Here is a 25,558-nt window from a genome sequence, read left to right as displayed (position 1 = left end):
ACAATATTAACTTTCACTTTCTTGACAATTATATCCTCTAAAAAATCACATTTTTCATCACCAACAAAATTTACACTAACCATTCTTTTTAAAGGATTTTTTGTTTCATTTTCAATAATAGTTGTTGCATTACTTTGTTCACAAATATCACAGTTTAAACTACAGTTGTATCTCATTATAAAGTTATTCTTATGTTTCATCACAGGTTTAAAATTATCACAATTCAGTGCCATCTTTAATTTTTTTGTTCTTGTTTGAAAACTTTTGTTGTACTCAAGTCTATAAAATTTATTTGACTAAAGAATTTTAGTTGCTTGTGTAAGTCTATATTTAATTGCAGATGTAAAACCTGTTTCTAGTTTTTTTTGTTCTTATACAAAACATCTTACTTAGCTTAATTGCGTGTTACAAATACACTGATTAGTTTTCAAACTTTTATTTTGTATATCACAAAATCTTAAGCTTTTGTAAATCACAGAAACCTCTTATTAATATTGCTCTTGTTGAACCGGTTTTTCTTTTTACAAACATTTGAGCAGACATCTAAAATTAGATAGAAAGTGTAAATTATAACAATCCTTATAATAAAGTAATAGAATCTGTGTGTGTGTGTCTGTACTGAAGGATCTAGCTAAACGTTGAACCGATATGGTTCTCCTTTACAATGTAGCTTCTTTTAGGTCCTAGAAAGTTTTATAACTATTATAGGGGAAGAAACAACTCAAAAAAATATCCCTCCCCCCCCCAAAAAAAAATAAAATAATAATAAATAAATTTCTTTTTACATTTTTTTAACATTGGGTCTTCTAATTACTCCAGCCCCCCCCCCCCCCCTCCAGTACCCCTAGAGGCCCCTAAGGGTGACGCCGCTAGTAGTTACATTAGATTGCTTTAAGTACTTTGATATTATAAAAAAGAGAGATTTTTACCAATTATCATATACTAAAAAGTGATTATATGTTTGTATGTCATTAAGATCTCGTGAACAACTAGAATATCATTTCATAATATTATCAGAGAAGTTTTGTAATGGTATAGGGCAGGTTTTCGGCTACTTGGCAGAGAAGTTCTCAACCCGGCCCCTTATTTATTATTTCTTTAAAATCGAAAAATAAACTTGAGGGGGAGGGTGGTAATCTCCTCCCACTCCAGGGGCGAAGCAGATAATAATAAAAAAAGAAATTCAAAGTAGTGCAACTACTTTACAAAATAGGCCGCATACGGTCATAAAATGAGAAACAACAAAATAAATTGATAAATATGACAAAGTAGGTAAAACTAAGCTTTATAAACCACACTTTGTTTTTAAAAAAAACTTACTTTAGTTTTTTAAGCCACAAAACACGTCCTCTAACAAGAGATTAGCCATTGTTTTATCTGAAAAATTAACAACTTCTAGAACTAATATTCGTTTAATTTTTTATCTTTCAGTTGAAATATATAACTACCTCTATACATAAAATAAATTAAACAATAAAAATTTTAAGCTAAACTAAAACAAATAAAACTTTTTTAAAGTTAAGAACCAGGACTAAGGCATTTTTATTAAGCAAAGCTTTAAACGTTTTGATAGAAATTGGAATAAAAGGCAGTACCTAGGCATTTCTAAACTAAAACGTAAGTAGAAAAGGGGAGAATACATTGAAGAATAGGGGAAGTAAAAGCAATTAATTTAAGAAGTTCAAATTTCAAGCAGTTTTGAGAAAATAGACAGACATGCGTAAGATTTAGAGTAAATATGCAACTAAAATTTAGCTACCATGAGTATTAAGTATTGCTTATCTTTCATAAAACATGCTTTCAAGTTTCAAAACTTAAGGGTATATATATTTTTAACTAAAATTTGAGTATATCAAGTATTTTGAGTATTTGTTTGTTTTACATAATTTGCTTGCATTATCAAATCATAATTAATTTTATATGTTATAGTGAATGTTGATTTATATAAATATATCTATTTGTTCTTATCAAATTTATCCTTTTATTTAAGTAGGTTCTTTGAAAGACAAGGACAAATACGTCCAAAAGTAGCAGGGCTTTTTGAAGAGAAAGAAAGAGAGAGAAAGAGAGAGAAAGAGAGAGAGAGAGAGAGAAAAAAAAGAGAGAGAGAGAGAAAAAAAAGTGTAGACATAATTAAGGACAGGCAGACTCAATTATAGAGGAGCTTCGTTACTAACATCAAAGGCTTTAAATCATTTCACCAAACTATGATAATGCTACTAATGATCGTTATCGACATTATTTTCTTCATTATCAACACTTTCATCAAGATCATCTTCTTGATAAACAGCTTCCACGTCGAAAATTGCCATTTTCTGCTCGCCAAGTCGCGGTAATCTTGTCGATTTTTTATTATATTCCTCTGACACATCATCAGTAGCTTTTATTTCAGGTTGCGTCATTTCTAAAACTTTATCCTCATTTTCTATACAACACGTTCGAATATGATCATATAAAATGTTTCTTGCGTCAAAAGATTTTTTACACAGCTGACAAGAAAAAGATTCTGATTTTTCAATGTTTGTGTTGAGATGTGTCTCTTCGTGTGTTCTCAAGTGAGCTCGTTGACTGTAGGATTTATCACAATATTGACATTTAAATGGTTTAATACCCTCGTGAGTAACTTGTATGTGTCGCTTTAGCGACCCAGTTTGGGTAAATGTTTTATCACAGAGATTACAAGAGTACATTAAGCCTTGGTGGACTAATTCGTGTCTTTTAAGGGAGTCTCGTAGGACAAATTGTTTCTGGCATATTTCACATGAATATTTCATTTCTTTCATCTCTTTATTGTTCGGATTTTTGACAGGAGAAGCGTTATCAGTGTGCATTGACTTTAGGTGTCTTAACATGGAACCTTTTTCTGTGAAAGACTTATAGCAAACAGGACATTCAAACGGCTTTATCTTACGATGTACAGAATCTATGTGCTGCTTCAGCTTTGACTCACGAGTAAAAGATTTGCCACAAACGACACTTGCCACCGACTCATAATCACACACGAACGGCTTAAACCCAAAATGGACGCTTTTCATGTGAAATTCGCGTTTATGGTTTGTGTTGAATGCCATGCCGCATAAATCACAGTTAAATGGCTTCTCGTTGGTGTGAGTGCGTTCGTGCACTTTCAGGTTGCTCTCCGCCTTAAATCCTTTGCCGCAAATCTTGCAGAAAGCTTTCTTTTTGTGCTTGGTGGGGCGAGAATCAAGATGATGAGCAGGTGTATCACTGATGTCACCATTTTCATAGTCATTACTATCGTCATCTGCTTCTTCTTTTATAAGAACTTCCTAGAAAGAACAAAGATGACATCATCTATTAAAGAACAACAGGGTTTGAAAAACGGACAAACTAAGTTCTGTAGCAAATGTTCAGTAGGAAGAACAATCCAACTGACATAGTAAATTATGTACTGGATGCTTATTCACTCCAACACATCAGACAAAATCAGGGTTGGAAAAAATGATATACTGCGTTAGAGACCAAATACTCAGTAAGAACAACAATCAAACTGACAAAGTTAATTATATATTGGATGCTTATTGAAATAAGGAATCTTTCAGCCCTCTATCTTAAACAGGAGCAGTCTTTCCAAAAATGTTTTGGACAGACGGACATACATATATTCTGACATTTGATACTGAAAATAACATGAGCGTTTTAACACTTTTGAAAAGTAGCACAACAGTAATAAAAACTAGGTAATAAGGGGAAGGTAGGTTGTGCTAAAATTCCGTAAAGGTGTGAGTTTTAAGGCTTAAATACAGTAGTAGAACGATAAAATTTATGTTAACTGTAATAAAAACATTTTTTTTGTCCATAGTTCTTTTCAATAAGGAATACACATAATTAGTGAATAATACCATTTTACTACTGTTTTTAAGCCTTAAAACTCACACCTTTACAGAATTTTAGCACAACCTACCTCCCCCTTTATGAGAAGCAAGAAAGGACGAATAAGGGGAGGTGGATTATTGGGTAATTTTTGGAGTGCTTACAAAGTTACGTGAGCGTTACAGACGCGACGGATATTAACATAAGTGACTTGTAGAGTAACTACGCAACTTATAACCTAATAATCACCTGAACTGGTTCAAATATTTCTGTTTTAATTTCATTTTCTCCATCATCTCTGTAATTGTCTTCAGTAGTTTTATTTTCACCATCATTAGAGTCCTCATGGTCATCATTATCTATATCATTTTCTTCACTTAGATTATTTTCCTCATTTAAAATATCTTCTGATAGCTCCTATAATAAAAAAAATAATTTAAAATTCAGAGTGGGGGGAGGGAGGGATAAAGGACTTTGAACAACTTATAAAAAATAAATATATAATCACTAAAAATACATAAAAACAATTAAAAGTTAAATATATAAAAAGTCTTAATATTTTTCAAACTTTTAAAGCATTAAAATTATCTTATTTATATGCTTTATAATTAAATTTAGAAAAGAAAAAAAAATGGTTTCAAAAGACCTAAGGCATAAAAATATGACTTTTGCGGGCCGAATTGTTAGACACGGGTTATCAAAAAGCTACGCTACTAAAAATAACCCACCTGTTCTGGTTCAAAATTTTCTGATGAATTTTCACTTTCCTCGGCAGCCATTTTGTTTTTATCGGACGCCATATTGATTTCCTCAGCGGCCATTTTGTTTTTATCAGACGCCATATTGTTTTCCTCGGCAGCCATTTTGTATTCTTCGTCCGTTGCTGTAGGTTCTTCTGATATCTCCATTACTTCACTAAAAAAAATTAAAATAAAAACTAAAAAAATTATAATTAAGTTAAACAAGTAATATTACTTTTCAAATAGAGCCCCTACTCTACCCTTTAAATAAGATGTAAATGTATAGCATAGTAAGTAAAGATAAGGAACAAAGATATTGCACCTGAAGATAAACAGCTAGTGTGCCGCAAACTTTTTTGTCAGTCAAATAATGAACAAACAATATTCTTTTGTACTAAAAGAAATTTCAATTCAATCCCAGATAGTAATTCAAACTTCATTAAGATTAAAGCTAGAAATGTAAAAATTTCTTTTACTTTAGCAATTCATGAATACAAAATACAGATTCTAAGATGGAAAAGCTGTATTTACAAATGAAACTGTAAAATATTTTTTTTCTTCAAATTCTATTAACTTGTAGATTATTATAATTTTTACAGTTTACTTGATAGTTAATGAATAAAAATCCTTATCAAAACATTTAACAAGATTAGTATATTCATAAAACTTTAGCATTTTTATTTGCAGCAAGCTAGCTGTCCGGTCTTTATGTATAAGTCAAAAGTAGACTGAAAATTAATTCTGTTGCTTTTACAGTTCCAAACAAATATGAAAAAAAATATAGATGAAATATTTTAATTGCACAATAAAACAAACATAATTAATGCATAGATAAACATCATAAAACAATTTTAACCCATAAATTATAAACAAAATTCACAAGTCTATCGTTACAGAAGGTTTTAAAACCATTTCAATTATTTTTGAATTGATAAATAAAGTACCTACAGTAAATTAGTCTTTATTTTACAAATGCGTTTTAATTATTTATGAATTGGTAAAAAAATGAACTCTCAATACGCCTTTTTACAATTACATAACAATTAAACGTTGGAAAAAGATAAGAAATTCATTAGTTTTACTACATATCAAATTTTTTTGAAACAGACCTTCAAATATATGAAAAGTAGCACAAATAAAAATATTAAAATATCTTATATTATTGAACTAATAAAACATGATGTTGTTTGTACGCTAAGATCTCGTAAACAGCTGAATCGATCGTTCCAAAACTCCAAGAACCATTTATGTTGATCCAGGTGAGATTTTAGGCTATTACGAGGGAGTGAGGGCGGGGGGGGGGGGGTTGTAAAAACTTCTTTCGTAGAAAAGACATAGAGAAAGAAATCGAAAAATATTTCATTTTTTTAAAGACAAAAAAACCTAGGTAGGTATATTTTTTAACATTAAAAATAGATATGTGTGGGTTACTTAATCCAATGCAATGGGTAGCATCCCCTTGATACGTAGATAAATCGTTGTTAAACGAGATGTAAACCATCATTCCCTTAATTCTCAACTACAATATATGGAGTGTAAAACTCAACTTCCCTAATTTTTTTATTATCTAAGAGTTTGTTTAATTGTGCATCATCAAAATATTGGGGGGGGGGGGGGGTATTGGCTAAAAGGTTTGTGAATGATAAGAAATTAATTTTTTTTATGACCTAACTTATTTCAAGGTAAAAGCATCACATCAATTTTAAAAAACAAGAATAACAACATCCACAAATAATAAAATAAATAAAAAGTAGGACTTGGTTAAGATATTTTTTTCATCATTTTTCCAGACAGGAAGTCTAACAATGTTAAGCGTTTCTTTGAAATGAGCTTCCCTGCAGGGGTGTATATTTTGCATGGGATCCCCTGTTAAGTTGGGAGGGAGAAAATGTAAAAATATGAAGGGGGTGGAAAAAAATAAAGAAAACCTTTAATGAGCTATATTTCGAATGTATATAGTAAAATAAAGAAGAAAATTTTAATTAACTGAATGCATTCGTGGGAGGGGAGGGTAACTTCATTTATTTTTCTTTCTACTTGAAGAAAAAACTAAAGAGGGAAAAATTAAGTATCTTTTAGCTGGGGAAAAAATATGAATCTTGTGCTGAATATACACCCCTGCTTCCCTGAAAAGGAGAAATAATGACTAAAGTATTACCTCTAACTGAAATACATTAGGTGAAGTTATCTTGAATCAATAAAACATTTTTAACTCTGAAAAAAATAACAGGATTTTATTAACTTAAATGTAATAAATTATATTGGTCAGGTATTAAGGGAAGAACATCCTCAATTTTGATTAACAGAATTACCCCAACATCAGTTTAAAATTATTGAATGTAAAAATTTAACACTGCCAGTTTTAAACCCCCAAAAAGTACCCAAAGTTTTAGAGCCAATTAATTTTGGGTAGCTGTGTAATTTAGATATTTATGAAAATGCTAGTTTTCTTTTATTCTCTTCTTTCTCTTTCTGAGCACGTCTCTTCTCTTCCTCAATTTCTTTCTGGAAATGTTGTAATTTGTGCGTCCACTCAGCATCCCTACTGGGAAACGACAAATCGCACATCTCACAAAAGAATTTTTTAGATTGTTTAAATTTTGCAATGTGTACGAATTTGTGTCTACGCAATGTTTCTTTTTTCAAAAATTTCTTGTCACAAATATCACATGAGAATTGTCGGGGGTTAAGTTTATGATTGAATGTGTGTGATTCTAATTCTTCTTTTGTTGTAAATGTTTTTCTACATTGTAGACAGTGAAAGGGTCGATTCCCAGAATGGAGCTTTTTATGCTCATACAAGCCATTCTTGTATGTAAATTCTTTACTGCATATATCACAAGAGAATAGTTTATCATTTGTATGTTCCCGTTCGTGTGCAGTTAGAAGATATTTGGACGAAAATGATTTATCACAAGAATCACATGAAAACGGCAACTTGCCTTTGTGGGCCGTTTGTATGTGTTGCTTCAGTGAAGACTTGTATGCAAATGGCCGACCACATGTATCACAGTTGTAAGGCTTTTGAGTTGCGCCATCATGTTCTTTCTTGTTGTGAGAGCTCAGTTCGTGCAGAGAGTCGAACTCCTTGAAGCAAACACGACACGTGGTCTGTTGCACTTGGTCGACATCTTCGTTTTCAGAAGAGTCCTCTTGAGTTATATTCTAAAAATATATATTACTGGTAAATAAAAGGGAGATAGAGAGTTAGGTTGAAAATAAAACATCCCGTTTTCAGTGGTTACTTGTAAAAGGTTTTTTTTACACGAAATTAATTAAACTTGGAGAACCACATATTTTTCCTGTCCAATGATTTAAACTACACCTATAGGGTTTACATTTAAAAGAATTTCAATTTTCTACCATATAGTTTTAAATTACCAAGACTTGAAAATCATTTTCTTGTGATATATGTTTGTTATATATTTTAATACAAAATTATAGTTCTTCCTCATAAACATTAAAATTCCGCTTCACTTTTTAGGTATTGTAAAAAAATACCTAAAATCGGAGTGTAAGTGCCCATTAATCACTGAATATGACTTGTTTGAATAACCTCCCCCCCCCCTCCCCTTTCCAAGAAAAATGCATAGTCACAATATATTAAGATATTCATATAATTGATACTAAATTTAAGTAACCTGATCTGATATTTCAAAGCAGTTTTCTTTGTGTTTCTTCAGATTTCTTTGATAAGAAAATATTTGATTGCATTTATCACACTGAAATTTCTCTTCCTTGTAGCAAACAAAATATAAATTTTCTAGTAAATCAATTTCTATTGGTTTTAAAATTGCAGTACGTTTCCATCTATCCTAGAGATCAGATGACTCTCTATGTAAAAATCAATCACTATCCACTGGACCTATTTGGCCATTTTACCCAGAGAAGCTTTTCCTTTGTCCCAGAAACTTTTTTTACGCATTTGAGTAATGATTAATCAAACCTGCTAAATGAAATGACGTATGAAAAAATCTTCCAAAATATGTTAAAACTAAAATGACTATTGACTACTCTTGCATGGTAATGAGTAGCACCTGTTTTGAGCTAAGACACCCCTCTCCCACTACCCTACTAATGTCACGCATTGACAAAGGTACATCATTTAACATATTTAATCATGACGCAGTTTGGGCCGAGATTAAAACCCTTGACCTCCCCCAATGACGAGCGGGTTCAAACACTAGGTGACAAAATAGTAGCTTTGCTCAAAAACATCAATTATATATAAATATTAAGTTTGCCTTGGTGGTATGATGTCCTTTGTGGCCATACAGTCCTAACTTTGTCGTAAATTCTTTGGTGCATATATCACAAGAGTATGTGGTGTTCACTCTGGTAGTCTTACTGCTACCCTTTTTCTCATTTTCGCTCTCGCTTGATAATAATTCAGCTGTTTCCTTAAAAATAAGAACAGTTTCATTTATTAATGGGATCAAAAGAATTCCTAGGTTATATACTTGAAATATACTTGGTTGTATAATTAACGATTAAATAAAAATAACTTATTCAGAAAACATTTCTTTCTATCATAGATTGTATCTTATCTTTACAGGAATCCACGTAAAAGGTTTGAAATCGATAGGACGAATCCAAAATGCCTAGATAATGGACAGTTCATAAATACAGAAAAGCTTCGCTGTATATGAACTCTCCTTTAAGTAACTTTTAAATATGATCGGAAGACATTATATATTTATATTGAAGAGTAAAATTATTGATTGTAATGATTTGACACTGCAGTATTAGAACCGACCAATCAAAATTTTGTCAACGAATAATATTACGTTGTTATAAAACATTGCAATGCAATGTAATCTACAGCTAAATGTCCCTTCCCTCTCTCTAATAAACACCTAACAAGGAGGGCAGGTGTGACTCTTTAGAAACTAAAACTAACTAAAATAAACAGTTACAACATAGAAATCAGACAATTTGGAATCATAATCTATTCTCATAATTGCCCTTATATTTTCATTTGACACACGTAAGAGTTAAGTGCAAGTACAAGGAAATTCAGTTGTTAAAAAAAAGTGGTCAAAATAGTTTAATAATGCGAAAAAAGGTAAAAACAAATTCTGCGGAAAAAGGTGTTTTTCGATATTAGCGGCGGTTCTACCGCCGTTTCTTCAAAGATCTACATTATAACTGTGTAAAAAAACTGACATGCCAATATTCACTGCTGTAACTCTTTTTTTTTTAGTTGAGTTGCAACTTGCCTTTGACCTTTAGTTTAGGTTTCTAAAAGTGTTACACCCGCCTACCCCCTTTTAATTTTACCTCAACTTTAAGGTTTACTTCTGTGTTTAGCGGATCTCTGTCCCACTGGATTGCAACTCTTGTTACTTCATTTTCACCTGACATTTTCTTACATTTCGAAATGCTACATCTTTAGTTATAATCGTCAAAATAGGCAATAATCCAACAGCATATATCTGAAATTATAAATTTGTTTAACAATCCAATACATGAGCAATAGCATGGGTATTTTAGGATTAAATGCGTTGTTCAAATTAAAAAACATTCATTTGCCTGATTTTTTTTCACAAGAAAGCAATAAAATGCAATCAAGGGGGGGGGGGAAGTTCTGACACATTTGCATAAACCTGGTATATAGGCTTTATCTTTGGACTGAGAGGATAGGTTATTAGGGATAAAATCATTCTTATATGATGAATTTTTCCAAGTTTTAAGATTTATTTGATAGGCCTCCAGGTTTCGGAGCCCCAGGCCTCCAGGTGGTCTCTGTACAGGTAAAAATTAAAAAAAATTTTTAAGAGTTAGAGGTCAACTTATAAAACAAAATATGCATCTTTTTTAATGTTATTCACATATTTAAAGAAAAAAAAGCATATTTTGTTCATAAGCTGACTTCTAACTCTTAAAAATAAATTTTTATTTTTATTTTTACCTGTACAAAGACCACCTGGAGGCCTGGAGCTCCTGGACCTGGAGGCCTATCCAAAAAATCTTAAAATTTGGGAAAAATCATCATATAAGAATGATTTTATCAAAAAAGTAATCATAGATGGACAAACGGACGAAGTCAGTTATAGAGCAGATATTTGGTGGTCATAAAAAAAGAAAAATGAATATCAAACAGTGTAAAAAGACGAACCCTTTCATAAAATATTTTTTGTTTTGTAGCATCACCGACAGACTGATGGACCAAATGAATTGTTAGCTGGATATCTTTGCCAAGAATCAATAGTCTACCTTAAACAGCAGTCGAGAAATTCACATTTCCACCATATTGCATTACGTACGGACTAATGAACAGACAAAGTAAATAAAGAGTAGTTTTGCTACAAAAAAGTAGGTTCGAAACATATAATCCTAAAAATTTCGCAGTATTTCTACAATAAAGACTTATCCAAAGCAAATTAGCTTCTTTACGCCGTCAGATACTTTAGTTTTCTGTTTCTAATTTCAAGTTAAAGCTTGTTGCCTCTGCATTTATTCATCAATGTTTTCATCTATAAATGCTTCATTTTCAAATACTTCTTTTGGATGCTTTAATTTTGCTGTTTTACTTTTCTTGCGAATCTTAATTTTAATTTTTAATGGGTTTTCATTTGGTGGTTGTTCAGTTTTTATATGTTTGCTATAACTATGCGATAATTTGTGCTCTGACAATGTCTCTAAATCTGGAAACGTATTATCACAAATATCACATGAGATCTCTTCGTCTTGTGGTTCCTCCTTGACATCAATATCGTCGGCATCATCCACATACACAGCCACAACATCAAATATTGCAGGCTTAACATCTTGTCCATCAATCTCTCGCATTAAGGCGGCTTTATCCCCAATTAACCCATGCACAGTTTTGCAGTGTCGCACCAGGGCACCTTTTAGTGTAAATGAAGTGGCGCAAGTATTGCATGAGAACGGCTTGACGCCCGAATGTGTTAGCTCGTGTTTCTTTAGGTTTGATTTTAGTGAAAATCCTTTGCCACACTGCTCACAAGAAAACTGTTTCTCTCCTATAAGAGATATAAATACTTGCAGTTGAAATAAGTATCCTATTATATAAAGTAGTAGGGTAAGGGGGGGGAAATTTCGGTTTTTTTTCGGTTTTTTTGAAAAAAAATGGGGTAAATATTAATATTTTTAAATGAAACCAAGACCAGTAGAAAGCTTACGGAAAGGACTATCAGGTCCTAAAAGGACATTATCCTAGGACTTTTAGAAGTTGGCCGAAATTGACTGCAAAAAAGTTACCGATATTTCCCCACCACCGGGGGAAATATCGGTAATTTTTTTCAACCTAAAAAAAATCGATGAAAAACGGCCAAACGGCCAGTCGAACATAAATAATCATAATTAGTATAGGTTATAGGGATTATCCACAAAAAGTTTCATAATGATCGGACTATTCCTTCTATGTTAAAAATGAATTTTTTTGAAAGACGCGAATTTTCGATTTTTTTTTTCGAAAATTTTTTTTTAAAAAACTTAAAATTAATATAAGAAAAAAACGTATTTTATTACTTTTTAGGCCTGATCCTAAAAAAGCTCACATTGAACTGTAGATTTAGCCCAAAAAACATGAAAATTGATTAAAAATTGACCTCAAAAATTGAATTTGAAGCAAAAGTGTCATCTTTGCAAAAAATCTTGACTACATTTTAACCTTAAAAAAATCGATGAAAAAAGGCCAAACGACCAAACAAGCGTAATAAATCATAATTAGTATAGGTGATTGGGATTAACCACAAAAAAATTCATAAAGATCGGACTATTCCTCCTATGTCAAAAATATTTTTTTTTCAAAGGACCAGAAATTTTGATTTTTTCCTCGCAAAATTTTGATTAAAAAAATAAAATTAATTTTTTTTTTGTTTTTTATCTGTTCTATTCATTTTTAGGCCTAATTCTTAAAAAGTCCATATGGAATAATAGATTTGACAAAAGAAAACATGAAAACATGACCTTAAAAGTTTAATTTTAATTTCTTTTGAAATTACCGATTTTTCCCCCGGCGCCAACTTTGGTCATTTTTGAAAAAAATATTAACCCGATTTTAAAGCTCTCAACGGATTTGGAAAAAGCGGGCAATTTCTAGTTCAAAAAGTTTTTCAGATCAGCTCTAGGTCTTACCAATTTTTGTGTAGGTCGATCTTTACACACCTACTAAAAAATTTTTGGAAAAAAAAAATTTTTCGTCCGACTTTGAGACCCAATAAGTACCCTTAATATTCATCTCACAAAAAATTCATTTTATACTTTTTTGTAGGCAATTTAATAAGGAACAAATTTGCTTTTATGTTTTTTTCTGTCATTTGAAAGGAACATGGAGAAAAAGGTCATTTAATGAAGGTAGGTCGAAATTACCGAGAATAGCCCCTTACCGAAACTTCCCCCCCCTTACCCTAAGCTTTTTGATTGATGCTTAATATTTCAATACTGAGTTGATTGAGTTTTCCTTTTCAGGTAAGCTTCACATAGGTCCTGTGATGGTTTGAATTTTTTAGATTTAAGGCTTAAGATGGTTTTAAGCTATTTTTACGTTCTCTTTGAATATAGAGCCCCTGGATGCTAGGGACGTAGTCGCTAGAAATTGAATAAAGTAATAGGAATAACAAAACAAGCATCAAAGGGCTCTGTATTCCAAGGCATCATCAAAAAGTAATAAAAGTATTCAAATTAATTTTAAGTACCTAATGATAATAATGTAAAAGTTAAGTAAGTATTTATTCCTGTATGAGATCTCATGTGAATTATTATGTCCCATTTCTTCTTAAATTCTTTGTGACAGATCTTGCACTTTTTAACCTAAATAATATAATTCTTATATATTATAATAACGGTTTCGTCCCTAGCCTCTAGGGGCTTCGCCACAATAGGTAATATGAAGTCCCTCTTCTATAAAGAATTGTTCTAAATAGTGTCAAATTAACTCTATGGCAAAAAAAATCTAGAAAAAAAATACTTTTTTACTAAATTTTTTTGAGATTTTTTCTTTGGTTGGGTGTGTCCCACCTCCAAGAAAATATCTTAAAGTCAACACAGGATTAGTAATTATATATACAAAAGAGAAGAGCCCAATCGGTTCAGCAGTTACCAAAATCTTAAGCTCCAGACAGGCAGGTTTCGTCTACATTGTATTACAGATTATTAAATAATATATTGTCTTATTCTATTTATTAAACAAATATTAACAATATGTATGAAATAGGAAAAATAACTCCTCAACCCTAAAAAAAAAAAAAAACTAAACATCCCCTGTAGAAGAATATTACCTATACCTTGATATCTCTGTGTGACCATTTGTGTCTGACTAAGTCACCCCTGTAGAAGAAAGCCTCTTCACATTCGTCACATGGAAATTTAGCCCCCTCAGAATGCTGCATCTTTATATGAACATCTAATTCAAAATTATCTTTTAGCTTTAAATTAACTTGTAGCGCGGTAAAACCCAATCTCCTTGTTTCATAAATAGATTGTAAAAAAGCGAATGGGGGCATATTTTTTCGTTTATTACTTTAGATCAGGGTAGTTGTGTAGTTGATAGTCCCGCAGGGTTAAGTTGTAGCACAGCTGGTATAGGATAGGTTAGAGCCCTTTGTATAGGTTAGGTATAGAACTACAAAACTTGCCCCTCTCCTTATTTTCAACTTATAAATAGGGGGTGGGGGGATTTAAGTTCTTAACAGGTATGCACTTGGTTAAATTACACCACTATAAAATATAAAAAAATATATATATTTAAAAAGAGAGGAGTAGGTTGCGGGTGCGAGTTTTAAGCCTTAAAAACAGCAGTGGAACAATAATATTCTCAAAATACCTAAGTGTATTCCTTATTGAATAAGACCATAGACAAAATCTCTTTTTTTAAATTAACGATTCCTGAAAATTGTTAAAAAAAACTCTGAAATTTTCACCGAAAGCTTTGCTAATGTTAAGCTGACAAAAATTTATTTTATTATATATATAATAATAATATTACGTAGAATTACTATGGACAATCAAATAATGTTTTAAAAAATTAGTATCTTTGAAATAATTGGAATTATTTGTGATTTTTAAAACAATTTCCAATATTTTTTTTATAATTGTCAATTTTGATATTATTGTCAGTTTGACATGAGCGAAGCATTTAATGAATTTTCCGGTTAAAAAAAAAAGTTTTAACTAAAATTTTTTTGTCTATAGTTCTTTTCAATAAGGAATACACATATTTAGTGAATATTATCGTTCTACTAATGTTTTTAGGCCTTAAAACTCACACTAATACGGAATTTACCCGCAACCTACTCCTCCCTTTTTTTCTAAAGGCAAGAAAGTTCCTGAAAACCGCCGTGTTTCCAGAGGAAAGACGGAGAGACAAACATTTTTCTACTTTATATTACAGAAATGTATGTATGGTGTATAGTAAAATGATATTTGAATAGCAATCCCGCTGCAACAAAAAGCGATGTATGTAAAATAAATTATAGGTAGCAAAATATTTCCGAATACAACTGAAATTATTTTTTTCTTCAGGAAAAGGTTAAAATCTAAACAAATATAAGCTAAAAGATGAATTGCCTCGGCTGTAGCTTCGCGTAAATGTAGAACCACAAATACCACAGGAAAATTCATTTTCCCCAGAATGGCTTTTCTTGTGCACTGCCAGGGATTTAGGATGTAAATAAGATTTGTCACATAGATCACATGGATATGATTTATCTCCTCTTACTGCCGTTAATATTATTATTTAGGTAAAAGATATAGCCTAATAAATCTGTTGGTTTAAAGCTTAAAATATAAATTCACATAAAAAAATAAACTCAAAGACAGTACAATTATCAAATATCACAGATTTCAAAAGCTCAATTTAATTGTTAATAAATAAGATTATTTTCCTTGATATGTAATGAAAAGTACAAACCACAAACAACGACTAAACAAAAAATTATTTTCTGATACTTTAAGCAAAAAGAAATAAAATCCGAATAAAGTTGCAAAAAAAGATAGACCCACACTCTTCCTCCTATTTTCTGCATAAAGAAATCAAATTCCTGCACTAAATGACTGAAAAGGCATAATAAAAACATAACTCTATCAGTAATTACCTACCAAATTTTAATTAACAACATTCCTGTATGTACTAACTGATGTCTTGCCAAGTGCTCTGGTCTCATAAAAGATTTATCACAATGGTCACAAGAAAAAGGCCTCACCCCAGTGTGTATCCGTAGGTGACTGGTCAGGTGGCTTTTACTGATAAACGACTTCCCGCATATGTTGCATGGGAAAGGTTTCTCACCAGTATGGCGTCTTTCGTGCACTATCAGTTGTGACCTGTTTGGAAATGATTGGTCACACACTTCGCAGGATAATGGCTTGTCAACTTGATGCACGGATTGGTGGCGCAACAAGTTACTTTTCGTTGTAAAAGTCTTTCCACAGTGGTTGCAAGACAATGGTTTCTCCCCTGTGTGAATGAGCTCGTGCATTAGAACGTCACTTTTTAATGCAAACAACATGCCACAAAAGTCGCATGAAAACGGCTTCTCCTCGGAATGTCCGTTTTTGTGCACGTCTAAGTCTGATTGCAGCAAAAATCTCTTACTGCAAATATCACATGAAAATGGCTTATCTTTATCATGCAATTTTGCATGGCGTTTTAGATTTCTTTTACTGACAAATGATTTATCACAAATTTCGCATCTAAATAGTTTATCATCTTCATGATGGTTCAGATCTTCATAATGTTTACTAAAAGAAAACAATAATTGATTTGGATCAACAACATCGGGATCTAGTTCTTGTTTAATATCAGGTGACTCCTCCACATCCTCAAAGTTTTCCACCTCTGATTTATTAACTTCATCCACTTGTTGATATTCTGTATTATTATTGCTAATGTTTTCCTCAAATATGTTGCTTTCTCGGACCTGAAGTATTTATATTATTATTTTCAAGAACTAAAGGTTATGTTAAACATTCTTTAGCATTTTCACACAACCTTATTAAGCATTGAAACTCCAACCCTTATTTTGAAATAAATTGAAATAATGAGGGGAAGTGAGGTTAGTCTTTTAATTGGTTGTTTCAAAGATTTTAATAGACACACATGTAACTAAATACGCCTAGCTCTTTGTGTTAATTGATTTTTATAGAATAAAATTAGTTTTAACCTGTTCATTTGATTTTTCATCTATATCCATCCTTGAAAGTTTTATTGCTACAGGGTTATTTTCTAATTAATCTTAACTCCACCTGAAATATTTTGAACTGAAGACAGTAGAAAATATACATATTAATTCACTAGGTGTTTTTTCTCATCAAATTGCAGGAATGGTTTATTTAACCCACTTATCCCTAATAGAAAGTAACTTTTATCATCTTATTTTTTTCTGTGTCTTTGGAAGTTTTATATCAGAAAAAATAATTAGTGATTTTCCTCAAAACTATTCATTAAAATTTTGATTTTCCAAATAAAGTGATTTTTGAAAAGTTAATGGACCAAGACTAATATACAGGGTGTTTCAAGAGAAATGCGTTTTTTAAAAACTTAATTATGCATAGAAAATAAAACAATTATATAAAATGTTTTATAGCTTTGGAAAAACTGTTCTGGACATTTATGTTTCAAGTCTTTAAAAATGATTATTTCAACAAATTATGCCTAAAAACCGGTTTTTCCAAAGGCCTTATTTTTGAAGATTTACAGAATTAAAGGTTATGGAAAAAATGCGCGCATTTTTAAAATTCAAATTGCGCGGCTTGAATTAATAGTAGAAAAATGTTATGTATACCGTTAGAATTGTCATAAACTCTAGTTTTTGGATATATAAGAACTATTCGTGTCCTACGTATAGTTTAGAAGCTACGTGGTAAATGTTCCAACTTACCTAAATCTTTTCAACCTTTCTCACATTTTTCAACGTAGCTCCTAAACTACAAATAGCACAAAAATGGTACTTATATTTCCAAAAACTAGAGTTTATGACAATTCTAACGGTATACATAACATTTTTCCACTATAAACATAAATGTCCCAGAATAAGTTTTTAAAATATATAAAGCATTTTATTAAATTGTTTCATTTTCTGTGCCTAATTAAGTTTTTAAAAAACGCATTTCTCTTGAAACATCCTGTAGGTATAAGGTTTGTGTTTTGACAAAAATAACTTCAAATGCAGCTAGCTGCCAAACGACTGACAGCACATAAAGAGTGGTACTTCACTTATTCATATAAGTGCCAGTGGTCTACCAAAAAAATACATCTCTTAAATTTTTAATAAACTTGTTTCTAGCCTCTTTATAGAGTATGATTGCTAAATGAACTATTGCTGAATATTATACCTACTTTCCCTTGTTCTTAAAATTGGTACACCGAAAACCCCTTCTCTAGATAAAATTCTTATACATGTTTTTATCCCATGCAACGGGCTTTAATCCATTATCTCTAAAGCAAAGAATTACCTTGTCCCTCCAACATTCAGCTGGATAATATCACTGTAGGACATCTTTATACACAAGTGTTCTGAAAAAAAATATCAGTTTGTATTTACTTATGCAAAAAAATCAACAAAAATTTAGCTATAAAAATATGAAAATACAAGATCAGCTAATTAGCAATTACATAATTTACATTATAAAGAGTAGGTAAAAAAATATAAACTTTACTTAATATTGAAAAAATTCAGAGGTATCTTATGATGATTTTCAGGTCTTTATATTTTGAAAACTAATTGGTAGATTATTTGATTTCCTCCTAATTATGATAAGTGATGCAGTTATGATTAAATAGAAAAAATGTTAAGATTTCTTGTTTAAAATTGAAAGGAAAAACCTCTTTAAATGCTACGAGAATTACATAAGGTACATATTAAACCAAATTTTACTATTAAATTTATATCTTTAAAAATGTTTTAAATGCAGTTATCATTGAACAATTATAAAAAATGATGAAAGTCCCAAGAAAATATATGCATTTCCATTGGTATACGGCCGCCCCTCCTTACACTGCAGCCAAATTAAATAGTTCTCTTGAACATTTCAGGTTTGGAATAATTTACAGGTTGATACTTTGAAAACAACTTGGATGTTGACACATTTAATCAAGAAGGCCCAATAAGACCCATATATGTCAAAATGTTCATTTCATGATAAGTACAGATCTGGCATAACTCATTAGCATCATACACAGTTTTCAACTTTGAAAGTGCATTGAGGACTCGTGTTTCTGTTGTGTGCAATGTGCAAAAGTTTGGATCACAACCATTGCACCTTGCATTAGGATTTGCACTAAGAGAGTCTTCATTCAATTCAAAACATAAAAATTGTGTCTTAGGAAAACCCGTTATACCAGGAAGTTTACCAGGATTACCATTCGTGTAAAGAAACAAAAATTTGTGAAGATTAGTTGAATCTCCATTCCAGAGCTTAGAAAAGTATGACTCCGGATCTTTGCATGCAGTTTCAATGTTGAAACTAAAGATATGACCATCATAGTTGTATGTTACTTGCTCAGTTTTCATCATTTTCCAAATGATTGTAAGAATTCCGGCTTGTATTCGAACAATTTCATCCAATTTGTGAATGTTTTTCAGTAAAATGTTGTCTGATTTGACTGTAATAATTTCATTCTCATCTAAAGCCAGAAAATCACTTTTATCCTTAAATATATCCTTTATAATACATATTCCCTTTCCAAGATAATTGACCATGGCATAGTAAGGAACATCATCAAATAAAGATTTCTTAACAGTGACATACTGTGTAGTGCCAGGGTTTCCTTCTTCATCAAATTCATACTTGAACTTATAAACCTCCAAATTATCCAGACGTGCATTAATTTCAGCCTCTAGTTCAGTAAGTTGGAAGTAACTGGCCTCTACTGATAAATTGTATAGTTCGTCTTTGTTCAGTTTGGGAAGATTCTTCTCTCTCAAATAATTCAAAATTGTTTCAAACTTTTTTGGGTCTCTATCCATAAAGTAAGCACCATCCTAAACAAGAAAAGTTTAAACTAGGATTGTGTTTTGGATTGAAACAAGATATTGGTCTTTTACATAAGTGTAAAGATTAAAGAGGGGGGGGGGGGGGGATTTACTCATTGAAACCAAAACTAAAAGTCAAAGGAATTCAACTAATCTGAACATAAGCTTTTAAAAATGAATAAACATGCTGCATTAGTCACTACATTGGTTCTGAATGACCCAACCATCCCACCTTTTCAACTCCTCAATAAGATAAAGTGTCCAACCAACTTTACAAATACCTTATCTATGGCAGCTGGTGCCAATGGAGAGTCAATATCAAACATTCTTCCCAGAACTGAGTTAGGTTCTCTCATCAATGTTTGTCGCGTTGTTGTAAACCTGTGTCAAGAATAGTTTCATGAAACATAGGTATCAGCCTTTTAGAAATCAAAAATATTGATTGAAAAAACAAAGAAAAATGGTTAATTTAAGCAGATTTTTATAAAGTTATAAACACATACATTCTACTACTTAAATATTTAAGCAGATATAATCAGAGTGACCACTCAAAATTTACAAATATATAGTACATTTATAGTACATAAAAATTTTCATATAGTACCATAAAGTACCAAATATTAAAAAATAGTACCTATATATCTTATTAAATAAAGTAGTAAGGGTTTTATGTCTGAAGCTTAAGATCTCATTAACTACTGAACAATTGGGTTAGCAATTTTAGGTAAGCTTCACTGAGGTCGTATGTAGGTTTTGGGCTATTTAATTTTTCTTAATTATGTTCTGGGATGTCCTAAAATCTAGGTACTTAGCTGCTAGTCTATAATACAAAGAAGCTTGATGTCTGTCCGTCTGAAGATTAAGAATTTGGTAACTGCTGAACTGAATGGGCACTACTCTCCAGGGAATATACATACCGGTCATATAGTGGTTTTAAGCAATTTTTGTGGGGTTGGGAAATCCTAACCCCTCAAAAAAAAAGAAAATGATATCCCCCACTAAATTTTTTCTTGTAAGTAAAAAGTAATTGCTAAACCAATTGGGCTCTACTCTTCAGAAAATATTTGTACTGTTCATGTGGTGGTTTAAAGCACAGTGTGGGGCGAAACCGCAGAGAAAAAAAACAAATAAAGGGGATAGGAAATCCCCCTTAACAACCCCCCCCCCCCCCAAAAGAAAAAAAAATTCACCCAAAAAATGGGATATTCCTAGTAATTTTAAACAAAAATAGTTTTCCTTAAAACTGAGGACTTTTTAAAATTAAATAATAAGGTTTTTGTGAAATGATGAGGGAGCATTAAACAATTTTTTTAATTGGTGGAAGAACCGAACACTAGAAGACTTTTTTCAAATAAGTCCTAAAAATGGACATTTATTGCGTAATTAAAGGGACTGTGAACGAGAAAATTTCTCATCAGATTATCAAATTATGTCCAAGATTGGGGAAAAATTTCCGGACTATATAAATGTGCGGTTACTTGTCTTTTTTTCCTTCTATAGCTAACACTAAACTTTTGACATAGTTCTCTATTTTTCACAACAGTTAAGCTGACTTTTAACACAATCCTTGCTTTAAACCAATGTATAGTTACTTAGAAATTGATAAAATAAGCAATATTTTTTATTGAATACCAAATACAATAACAAAGCTAGAAACAGGTTTTTTTTATTAGTATCCAAGTACCTTTAGATGGCCCACCTTTAATTAAAAATTTGTAAATAATAAAGGTGCAATATTTATTTATAAACAGTCTGATAAAAGTGTAAACTAATTCTCCATAGTGGGTTATTTATTGTCCAACACAATAAAAAAGGATATTATTATCTTAAATAGTCTCTGAGATTCAACCCTTTGTAGACAGTGAGTGTTAATAGGACGTTTTTGGTTGATCAGTGTAGTGAAATGTGCTTAGAAAATGTTAAGATTTGATAATCAGATGAGAATTTTTTATGTCAACACTCCCTTTAAAGATGTCGCACATAAAGGTATTAATTAAAATTTACAGTGAGGATCTAAACCTATACATTTCACCGACTCAGAACCCCCTGATAAACTTCATTATAAGATGCAAAATACATGTTTTTGGCAGATACATGTGACGCCCTCTGGAGGCTAACCAACCAACCAACCAACCGACTCAGAATTACCAATTTTTTTATAATTCAATGGGCGTGCTGTTCCAACCAGTTCCTTTCATGATATAATGACTATTGATACTCAAAAAAGTGTTCTGGTTGCTTTTGTTCAGCAATATGTCAGTTTTGATTTTCATAAGAAAAAGGGAAGGGTTCCCTCTGGAGGAGAAATTTTTTCTTCTTTCAAAGTATGGCTTTATTTACCTTCCTGAAGAGTAAATTAAGAATTAAAAAATGGTTTATAAAAATATTGACCCTTGAAAAGTTATCCTTAAATAACTCAAAATCTGCTGATTTTGCTAAAACATCCAAAATTGTCAGTCTTTTGAGGATAGCCCTTTCTATGATCAAAATCTTTAAAAGTTGTTTTTTTAAATTCTTTAATATACTCTTCGGATCTACTGCAGTTCACGGTAAAATATTGCTGGTAAAGCAATATTTCCAAAAATCTATAAATTTTAAAGGCTGCTAGCTGCCAAACGGCTGAACGTACAGATCATGCCTGCACACTGTTTTAAGCGGTATAAGAAGGCCTACAAATAATCTGTTATAGCCATAAATCAATAATGCATAATTATCTCGCAGTGCTGAGAAATGTGCGAAAAAGACCTATTTTACGCGTTTTTTCTTCAGTGAAGCTTTCCCTGTGCATAATTGGATCTTGGCTATTCCAGATTATTTGTAGGCCTTCGTAGGCCGCTTAAAATGGTGTGCGGATATGATCTGAACATTTAGCCGTTTGGCAGCTAGCAGCTTTTAAAATTCATAGATTTTTGGATATATTGCTTACCAGCAATATTTTACCATGAACTGCAGTAGATCCTACTCTTAAAAGCAAATTCAGGAAGGTGTATAAAGCCATAAAATTTTTTTTTTTTTTATGAAAATCAAATTGACATATTGCTGAAAAAAGGTACCAGAACATTTGTTTTTGTGTCAATTGTCATTTTATCATAAAAGAAATGGGTTAAAATAGTGCGCCAATTTTTTTTTGCATTTTGAGTCGGTCTACTATACATACACCTCCAAGGTCCTACCCTAACTCAGCAGGGCATTCTTTACTTAACCTAACTTGGTCATCTAGCAATATACAGGAAAAGCACTAATTAAAAATTTCAGCAATCATAAAAATATGAAGAACAAAAAGAGTTTTATATCTTATAAGAAATAATAAAAATGATTGAAGCAAAAAAATATATGATCAAGGTGATTTTAAGAGTCATTGCATATTTCAAAGCTTATAATTTTACTTTACATACCCAAATCACTACTCTCTATATTAGTATGTATTAGAGCTGAAAGTACATTGTAATATTACAAACAATATTATAATACTTTGGTTGGTAATAAGTTTTAAAATAGTATTAAAAAAAATTCAATTAGTACCAAAATTTTAACTCATATAGTACATATAGTACCTAGTTTGTCATATAGTACCATATAAACCCCGAACCACTTCATTATGCAATCTATATTTTGCTGGATATTTTGTCTATGGTAGTCCATAAGTGTACAGCTTTACAGTATATTGTTTCTATTTGTTAAAGCAACACGTATGATAAAAGAAAAAGATTCTTTTAAAAGTAAAATGCTTATATATCAATTGAAATCTATATTTTTTATTTTTTACTGATCCACTTCATTACGCAAATCAAAATAAAATCAATGGGAAAACGTTTGTTTTGCACTTTTCTCCACTTTTCAAAATTGATTATGATAAAATAACAATTTTTTAAGGGATTTATGCTTTAATTATAATGAAAAACAGTTTAAGGTAGATTTTAATGATTTTTCTAACTAATAAATAATTTTAAAAAAGAAATTCTATTCCTATCACTTTAGAGGACAGCTGCTGACCCCCAGTCTTATGGATGAAGCTATATACATGTTAAAAATAAAAATAACCCTCAAAAATATACAAAAATGTTTTTTGTTGTGTTAAAAAAATCCATTTTAAAATCTTGATTTTAAGGACGATGGCCTTTAAGATGCTCTTACTGGTGGGGATGGTGAGCTAAATGTTATCAAAGTGCATGCCCATAATGAATACTTATCTATTGAACTATGGTCCAATTTTTGTAGTCATACCAGCCTCCAGCCACGCAATATCAAAAAAGAAAAAAAAATACAATTTTAAATACTAAAATTCATAAAGTAAATAATGTAGTTTTTTGATAATGGTTATGTTTCATGTCGTGAGGCTCTATTGGAGGCTGCTATGACTACAAAAAAATGGTACATAGGTTAATAGACAAGTTGTTGTAATGGTCATGTACTTAGATAACATTTGGCTCACCATCACCACCAGTAAGAACATCTTTAAGGCCATCATCCTCAAAATAAAGATTTTAAAATAAATTTTTTTATCACATCAAAAAACATTTTTGTGTACATTTGAGGGTTATTTTTATCTTTAACATGCATTTAGCTTCATCCATAAAACTGGGGGTCAGCAGCTGTCCTCTAAAGTGATAGGGATTGAATTTCATTTTTAAAATTATCTATTAGTTAGAAAAATCATTAAAATCTACCTTAAACTGTTTTTCATTATAATTAATGCATAAATCCCTTAAAAAATTGTTATTTTATCATAATCAATTTTGAAAAGTGGAGAAAAGTGCAAAACAAACGTTTTCCCATTGATTTTATTTTGATTTGCATAATGAAGTGGATCAGTAGAAAATCAAAAAATATAGATTTCAATTGATATATAAGCATTTTACTTTAAAAAGAATCTTTTTCTTTTATCATACGTGTTGCTTTAACAAATAGAAACAATGTACTGTAAAACTGTATACTTATGGACTACCATAAACAAAATATCCAGGAAAATATAGATTGCATAATGAAGTGGTTCGGGGTTTAGTACAAAATTTTGACTATATAGTACATAAAGAACATATAGTACACAGTGGTCACCCTGGATATTAATACAATTTCTACACAGAACAAAAAAACAGAGGCCTAGCTAAGCTTTCATGGCAGCTTAGTAAATCTCATTTCCCCCATAGCATTACAGAGGGACTGACAAAGTAAATTATAGCTTCACTAATAAAAAGTGCTTTGCATAAAATTTTAGATAAAATATGAAGGGGGGGGGGGGGAATTGAGGTGTCTATTAATATGATAATTTATGAGAGATTCAGCTAGTTGGGGTAAAATCTGATTCAATCATAAAGGTCTTACTTAATTTTCTCTAAAACTAAGGAGAAGCAAACAAAATTGCTAGTATATAGTGATAATGGACACCATTCCGCCCCCTCCCCCCATTTATACAGTAGCATTGCTAAATTAACTATAGATTTAACCCAAAGAAATATGGTACTTTCATTTGTTCTTATAATTGGGATACCAAAAACCCCTTCTCTCTTTTAAACTCTTGAATAAACATGTTTCTATCCCATTATCCCTGAATCAAAGAATTACCTTTTCCCTCCAACATTCAGCTGGATAATATCATTGTAGGACATTTTTATACACAAGTGTTCTGAAAAAAATATAAGTTTGTATTTATGCAAAAAAAAACAATAAAATTATTTGCACAGAGTAAAAAAATGAATAGGTAGGTATAAAAATACACGATTAGCTAATTAGCAATGACATTATTATGTTTCACAGATTAAAAGTATAAAGAGTAGGTATAAAAATATGAAAGCATAAGATTAGCTAATTAGCAATTACATTATTTGCACAGAGTAAAAGTATAAAGAGTAGGTATAAAAATATAAACCTTGTCTTACTAATGAAAAGATTCTAAGGTAGGTATATCATGATGATTTTCAGGTCTTTATATTTTGAAAAAATACAGTTATCGTAAAACAAAAAATATGTTAAGATTTCTCCTTTGAAATTTAAAGTATGTTTGCAAAAGCTCTCTTTAAATGCTAAATTATATGAAGTACATTTAGA

At 31.1% G+C, this 25,558-nt stretch overlaps 6 protein-coding genes across 9 annotated transcripts in view; 2 read left to right on the top strand and 4 right to left on the bottom strand.

Annotated features, from left to right (window-relative positions):
- Window positions 1-25,558, top strand: part of LOC145310994 (chromosome-associated kinesin KIF4A-like) — a 456,179-nt gene that overhangs the window by 323,620 nt on the left and 107,001 nt on the right. The window lies entirely within an intron of this gene.
- The window catches only part of LOC145322611 (uncharacterized), a 447,245-nt gene that overhangs the window by 323,620 nt on the left and 98,067 nt on the right, over window positions 1-25,558 (top strand). The gene's annotated exons all lie outside the window — the stretch shown is intronic.
- Window positions 1,372-6,790, bottom strand: LOC145308893 (uncharacterized). Of its 4 annotated transcripts, none has more exons than XM_080150303.1 (5): window positions 6,733-6,790; window positions 4,563-4,749; window positions 4,084-4,251; window positions 2,178-3,290; window positions 1,372-1,963 (listed from the first exon to the last, which is right to left on the bottom strand). In XM_080150303.1, exons 2-4 carry the CDS (start codon window positions 4,740-4,742, stop codon window positions 2,220-2,222), a joined length of 1,419 nt encoding a protein of 472 aa, XP_080006429.1. In that variant the 5' UTR covers window positions 4,743-4,749; window positions 6,733-6,790; the 3' UTR covers window positions 1,372-1,963; window positions 2,178-2,219. The 4 variants fall into 4 exon arrangements, with proteins under 4 accessions (XP_080006429.1, XP_080006436.1, XP_080006446.1 ...); XM_080150310.1 differs by having other exon boundaries at window positions 2,202-3,290; XM_080150320.1 differs by having other exon boundaries at window positions 1,372-1,890; window positions 2,202-3,290.
- On the bottom strand, window positions 6,788-10,009 carry LOC145311398 (uncharacterized). The gene is made up of 4 exons (XM_080150549.1): window positions 9,855-10,009; window positions 8,819-8,974; window positions 8,216-8,311; window positions 6,788-7,739 (listed from the first exon to the last, which is right to left on the bottom strand). The coding sequence occupies exons 1-4, from the start codon at window positions 9,936-9,938 to the stop codon at window positions 7,005-7,007; spliced, it is 1,071 nt and encodes a 356-aa protein (XP_080006675.1). The 5' UTR covers window positions 9,939-10,009; the 3' UTR covers window positions 6,788-7,004.
- Window positions 13,215-18,056, bottom strand: LOC145310682 (uncharacterized). The gene is made up of 6 exons (XM_080150480.1): window positions 17,994-18,056; window positions 16,703-16,784; window positions 15,657-16,459; window positions 15,108-15,253; window positions 13,826-13,944; window positions 13,215-13,352 (listed from the first exon to the last, which is right to left on the bottom strand). Exons 2-6 carry the CDS (start codon window positions 16,730-16,732, stop codon window positions 13,230-13,232), a joined length of 1,221 nt encoding a protein of 406 aa, XP_080006606.1. The 5' UTR covers window positions 16,733-16,784; window positions 17,994-18,056; the 3' UTR covers window positions 13,215-13,229.
- Window positions 18,053-25,422, bottom strand: LOC145311558 (uncharacterized). The gene is made up of 3 exons (XM_080150558.1): window positions 25,076-25,422; window positions 19,795-19,894; window positions 18,053-19,522 (listed from the first exon to the last, which is right to left on the bottom strand). The coding sequence occupies exons 1-3, from the start codon at window positions 25,117-25,119 to the stop codon at window positions 18,632-18,634; spliced, it is 1,035 nt and encodes a 344-aa protein (XP_080006684.1). The 5' UTR covers window positions 25,120-25,422; the 3' UTR covers window positions 18,053-18,631.

The sequence above is a fragment of the Acartia tonsa genome, chromosome 1, assembly GCF_053477335.1.
Source record: "Acartia tonsa isolate MP-2025a chromosome 1, ASM5347733v1, whole genome shotgun sequence".
NCBI lineage: Eukaryota > Metazoa > Arthropoda > Copepoda > Calanoida > Acartiidae > Acartia > Acartia tonsa.
This window is presented reverse-complemented; position numbering and strand designations above follow the sequence as displayed.

Bases quoted from the DNA above. Each gene is read 5' to 3' on its own strand.
- LOC145308893 (XM_080150303.1), bottom strand. From the start codon at position 4,742: ATGGAGATATCAGAAGAACCTACAGCAACGGACGAAGAATACAAAATG. The intron at 4,252-4,562 runs GTGGGTTATTTT...TTTTTATTATAG, and splicing joins AAAATTTTGAACCAGAACAG to GAGCTATCAGAAGATATTTT. The intron at 3,291-4,083 runs GTGATTATTAGG...TGTTCTTTCTAG, and splicing joins AAATATTTGAACCAGTTCAG to GAAGTTCTTATAAAAGAAGA.
- LOC145311398 (XM_080150549.1), bottom strand. From the start codon at position 9,938: ATGTCAGGTGAAAATGAAGTAACAAGAGTTGCAATCCAGTGGGACAGA. The intron at 8,975-9,854 runs GTAAAATTAAAA...CTTATTTTTAAG, and splicing joins AAGTAAACCTTAAAGTTGAG to GAAACAGCTGAATTATTATC. The intron at 7,740-8,215 runs GTTACTTAAATT...ATATATTTTTAG, and splicing joins GCTTTGAAATATCAGATCAG to AATATAACTCAAGAGGACTC.
- LOC145310682 (XM_080150480.1), bottom strand. From the start codon at position 16,732: ATGGATATAGATGAAAAATCAAATGAACAG. The intron at 15,254-15,656 runs GTTGTTAATTAA...AACGGCAGTAAG, and splicing joins CAGTTAGTACATACAGGAAT to AGGAGATAAATCATATCCAT. The intron at 13,945-15,107 runs GCAATTCATCTT...ATTTTGAATTAG, and splicing joins TACGCGAAGCTACAGCCGAG to ATGTTCATATAAAGATGCAG.
- LOC145311558 (XM_080150558.1), bottom strand. From the start codon at position 25,119: ATGTCCTACAATGATATTATCCAGCTGAATGTTGGAGGGAAAAG. The intron at 19,895-25,075 runs GTAATTCTTTGA...TTCTTGACACAG, and splicing joins CTGAATGTTGGAGGGAAAAG to GTTTACAACAACGCGACAAA. The intron at 19,523-19,794 runs GTATTTGTAAAG...TTTCTTGTTTAG, and splicing joins CACCAGCTGCCATAGATAAG to GATGGTGCTTACTTTATGGA.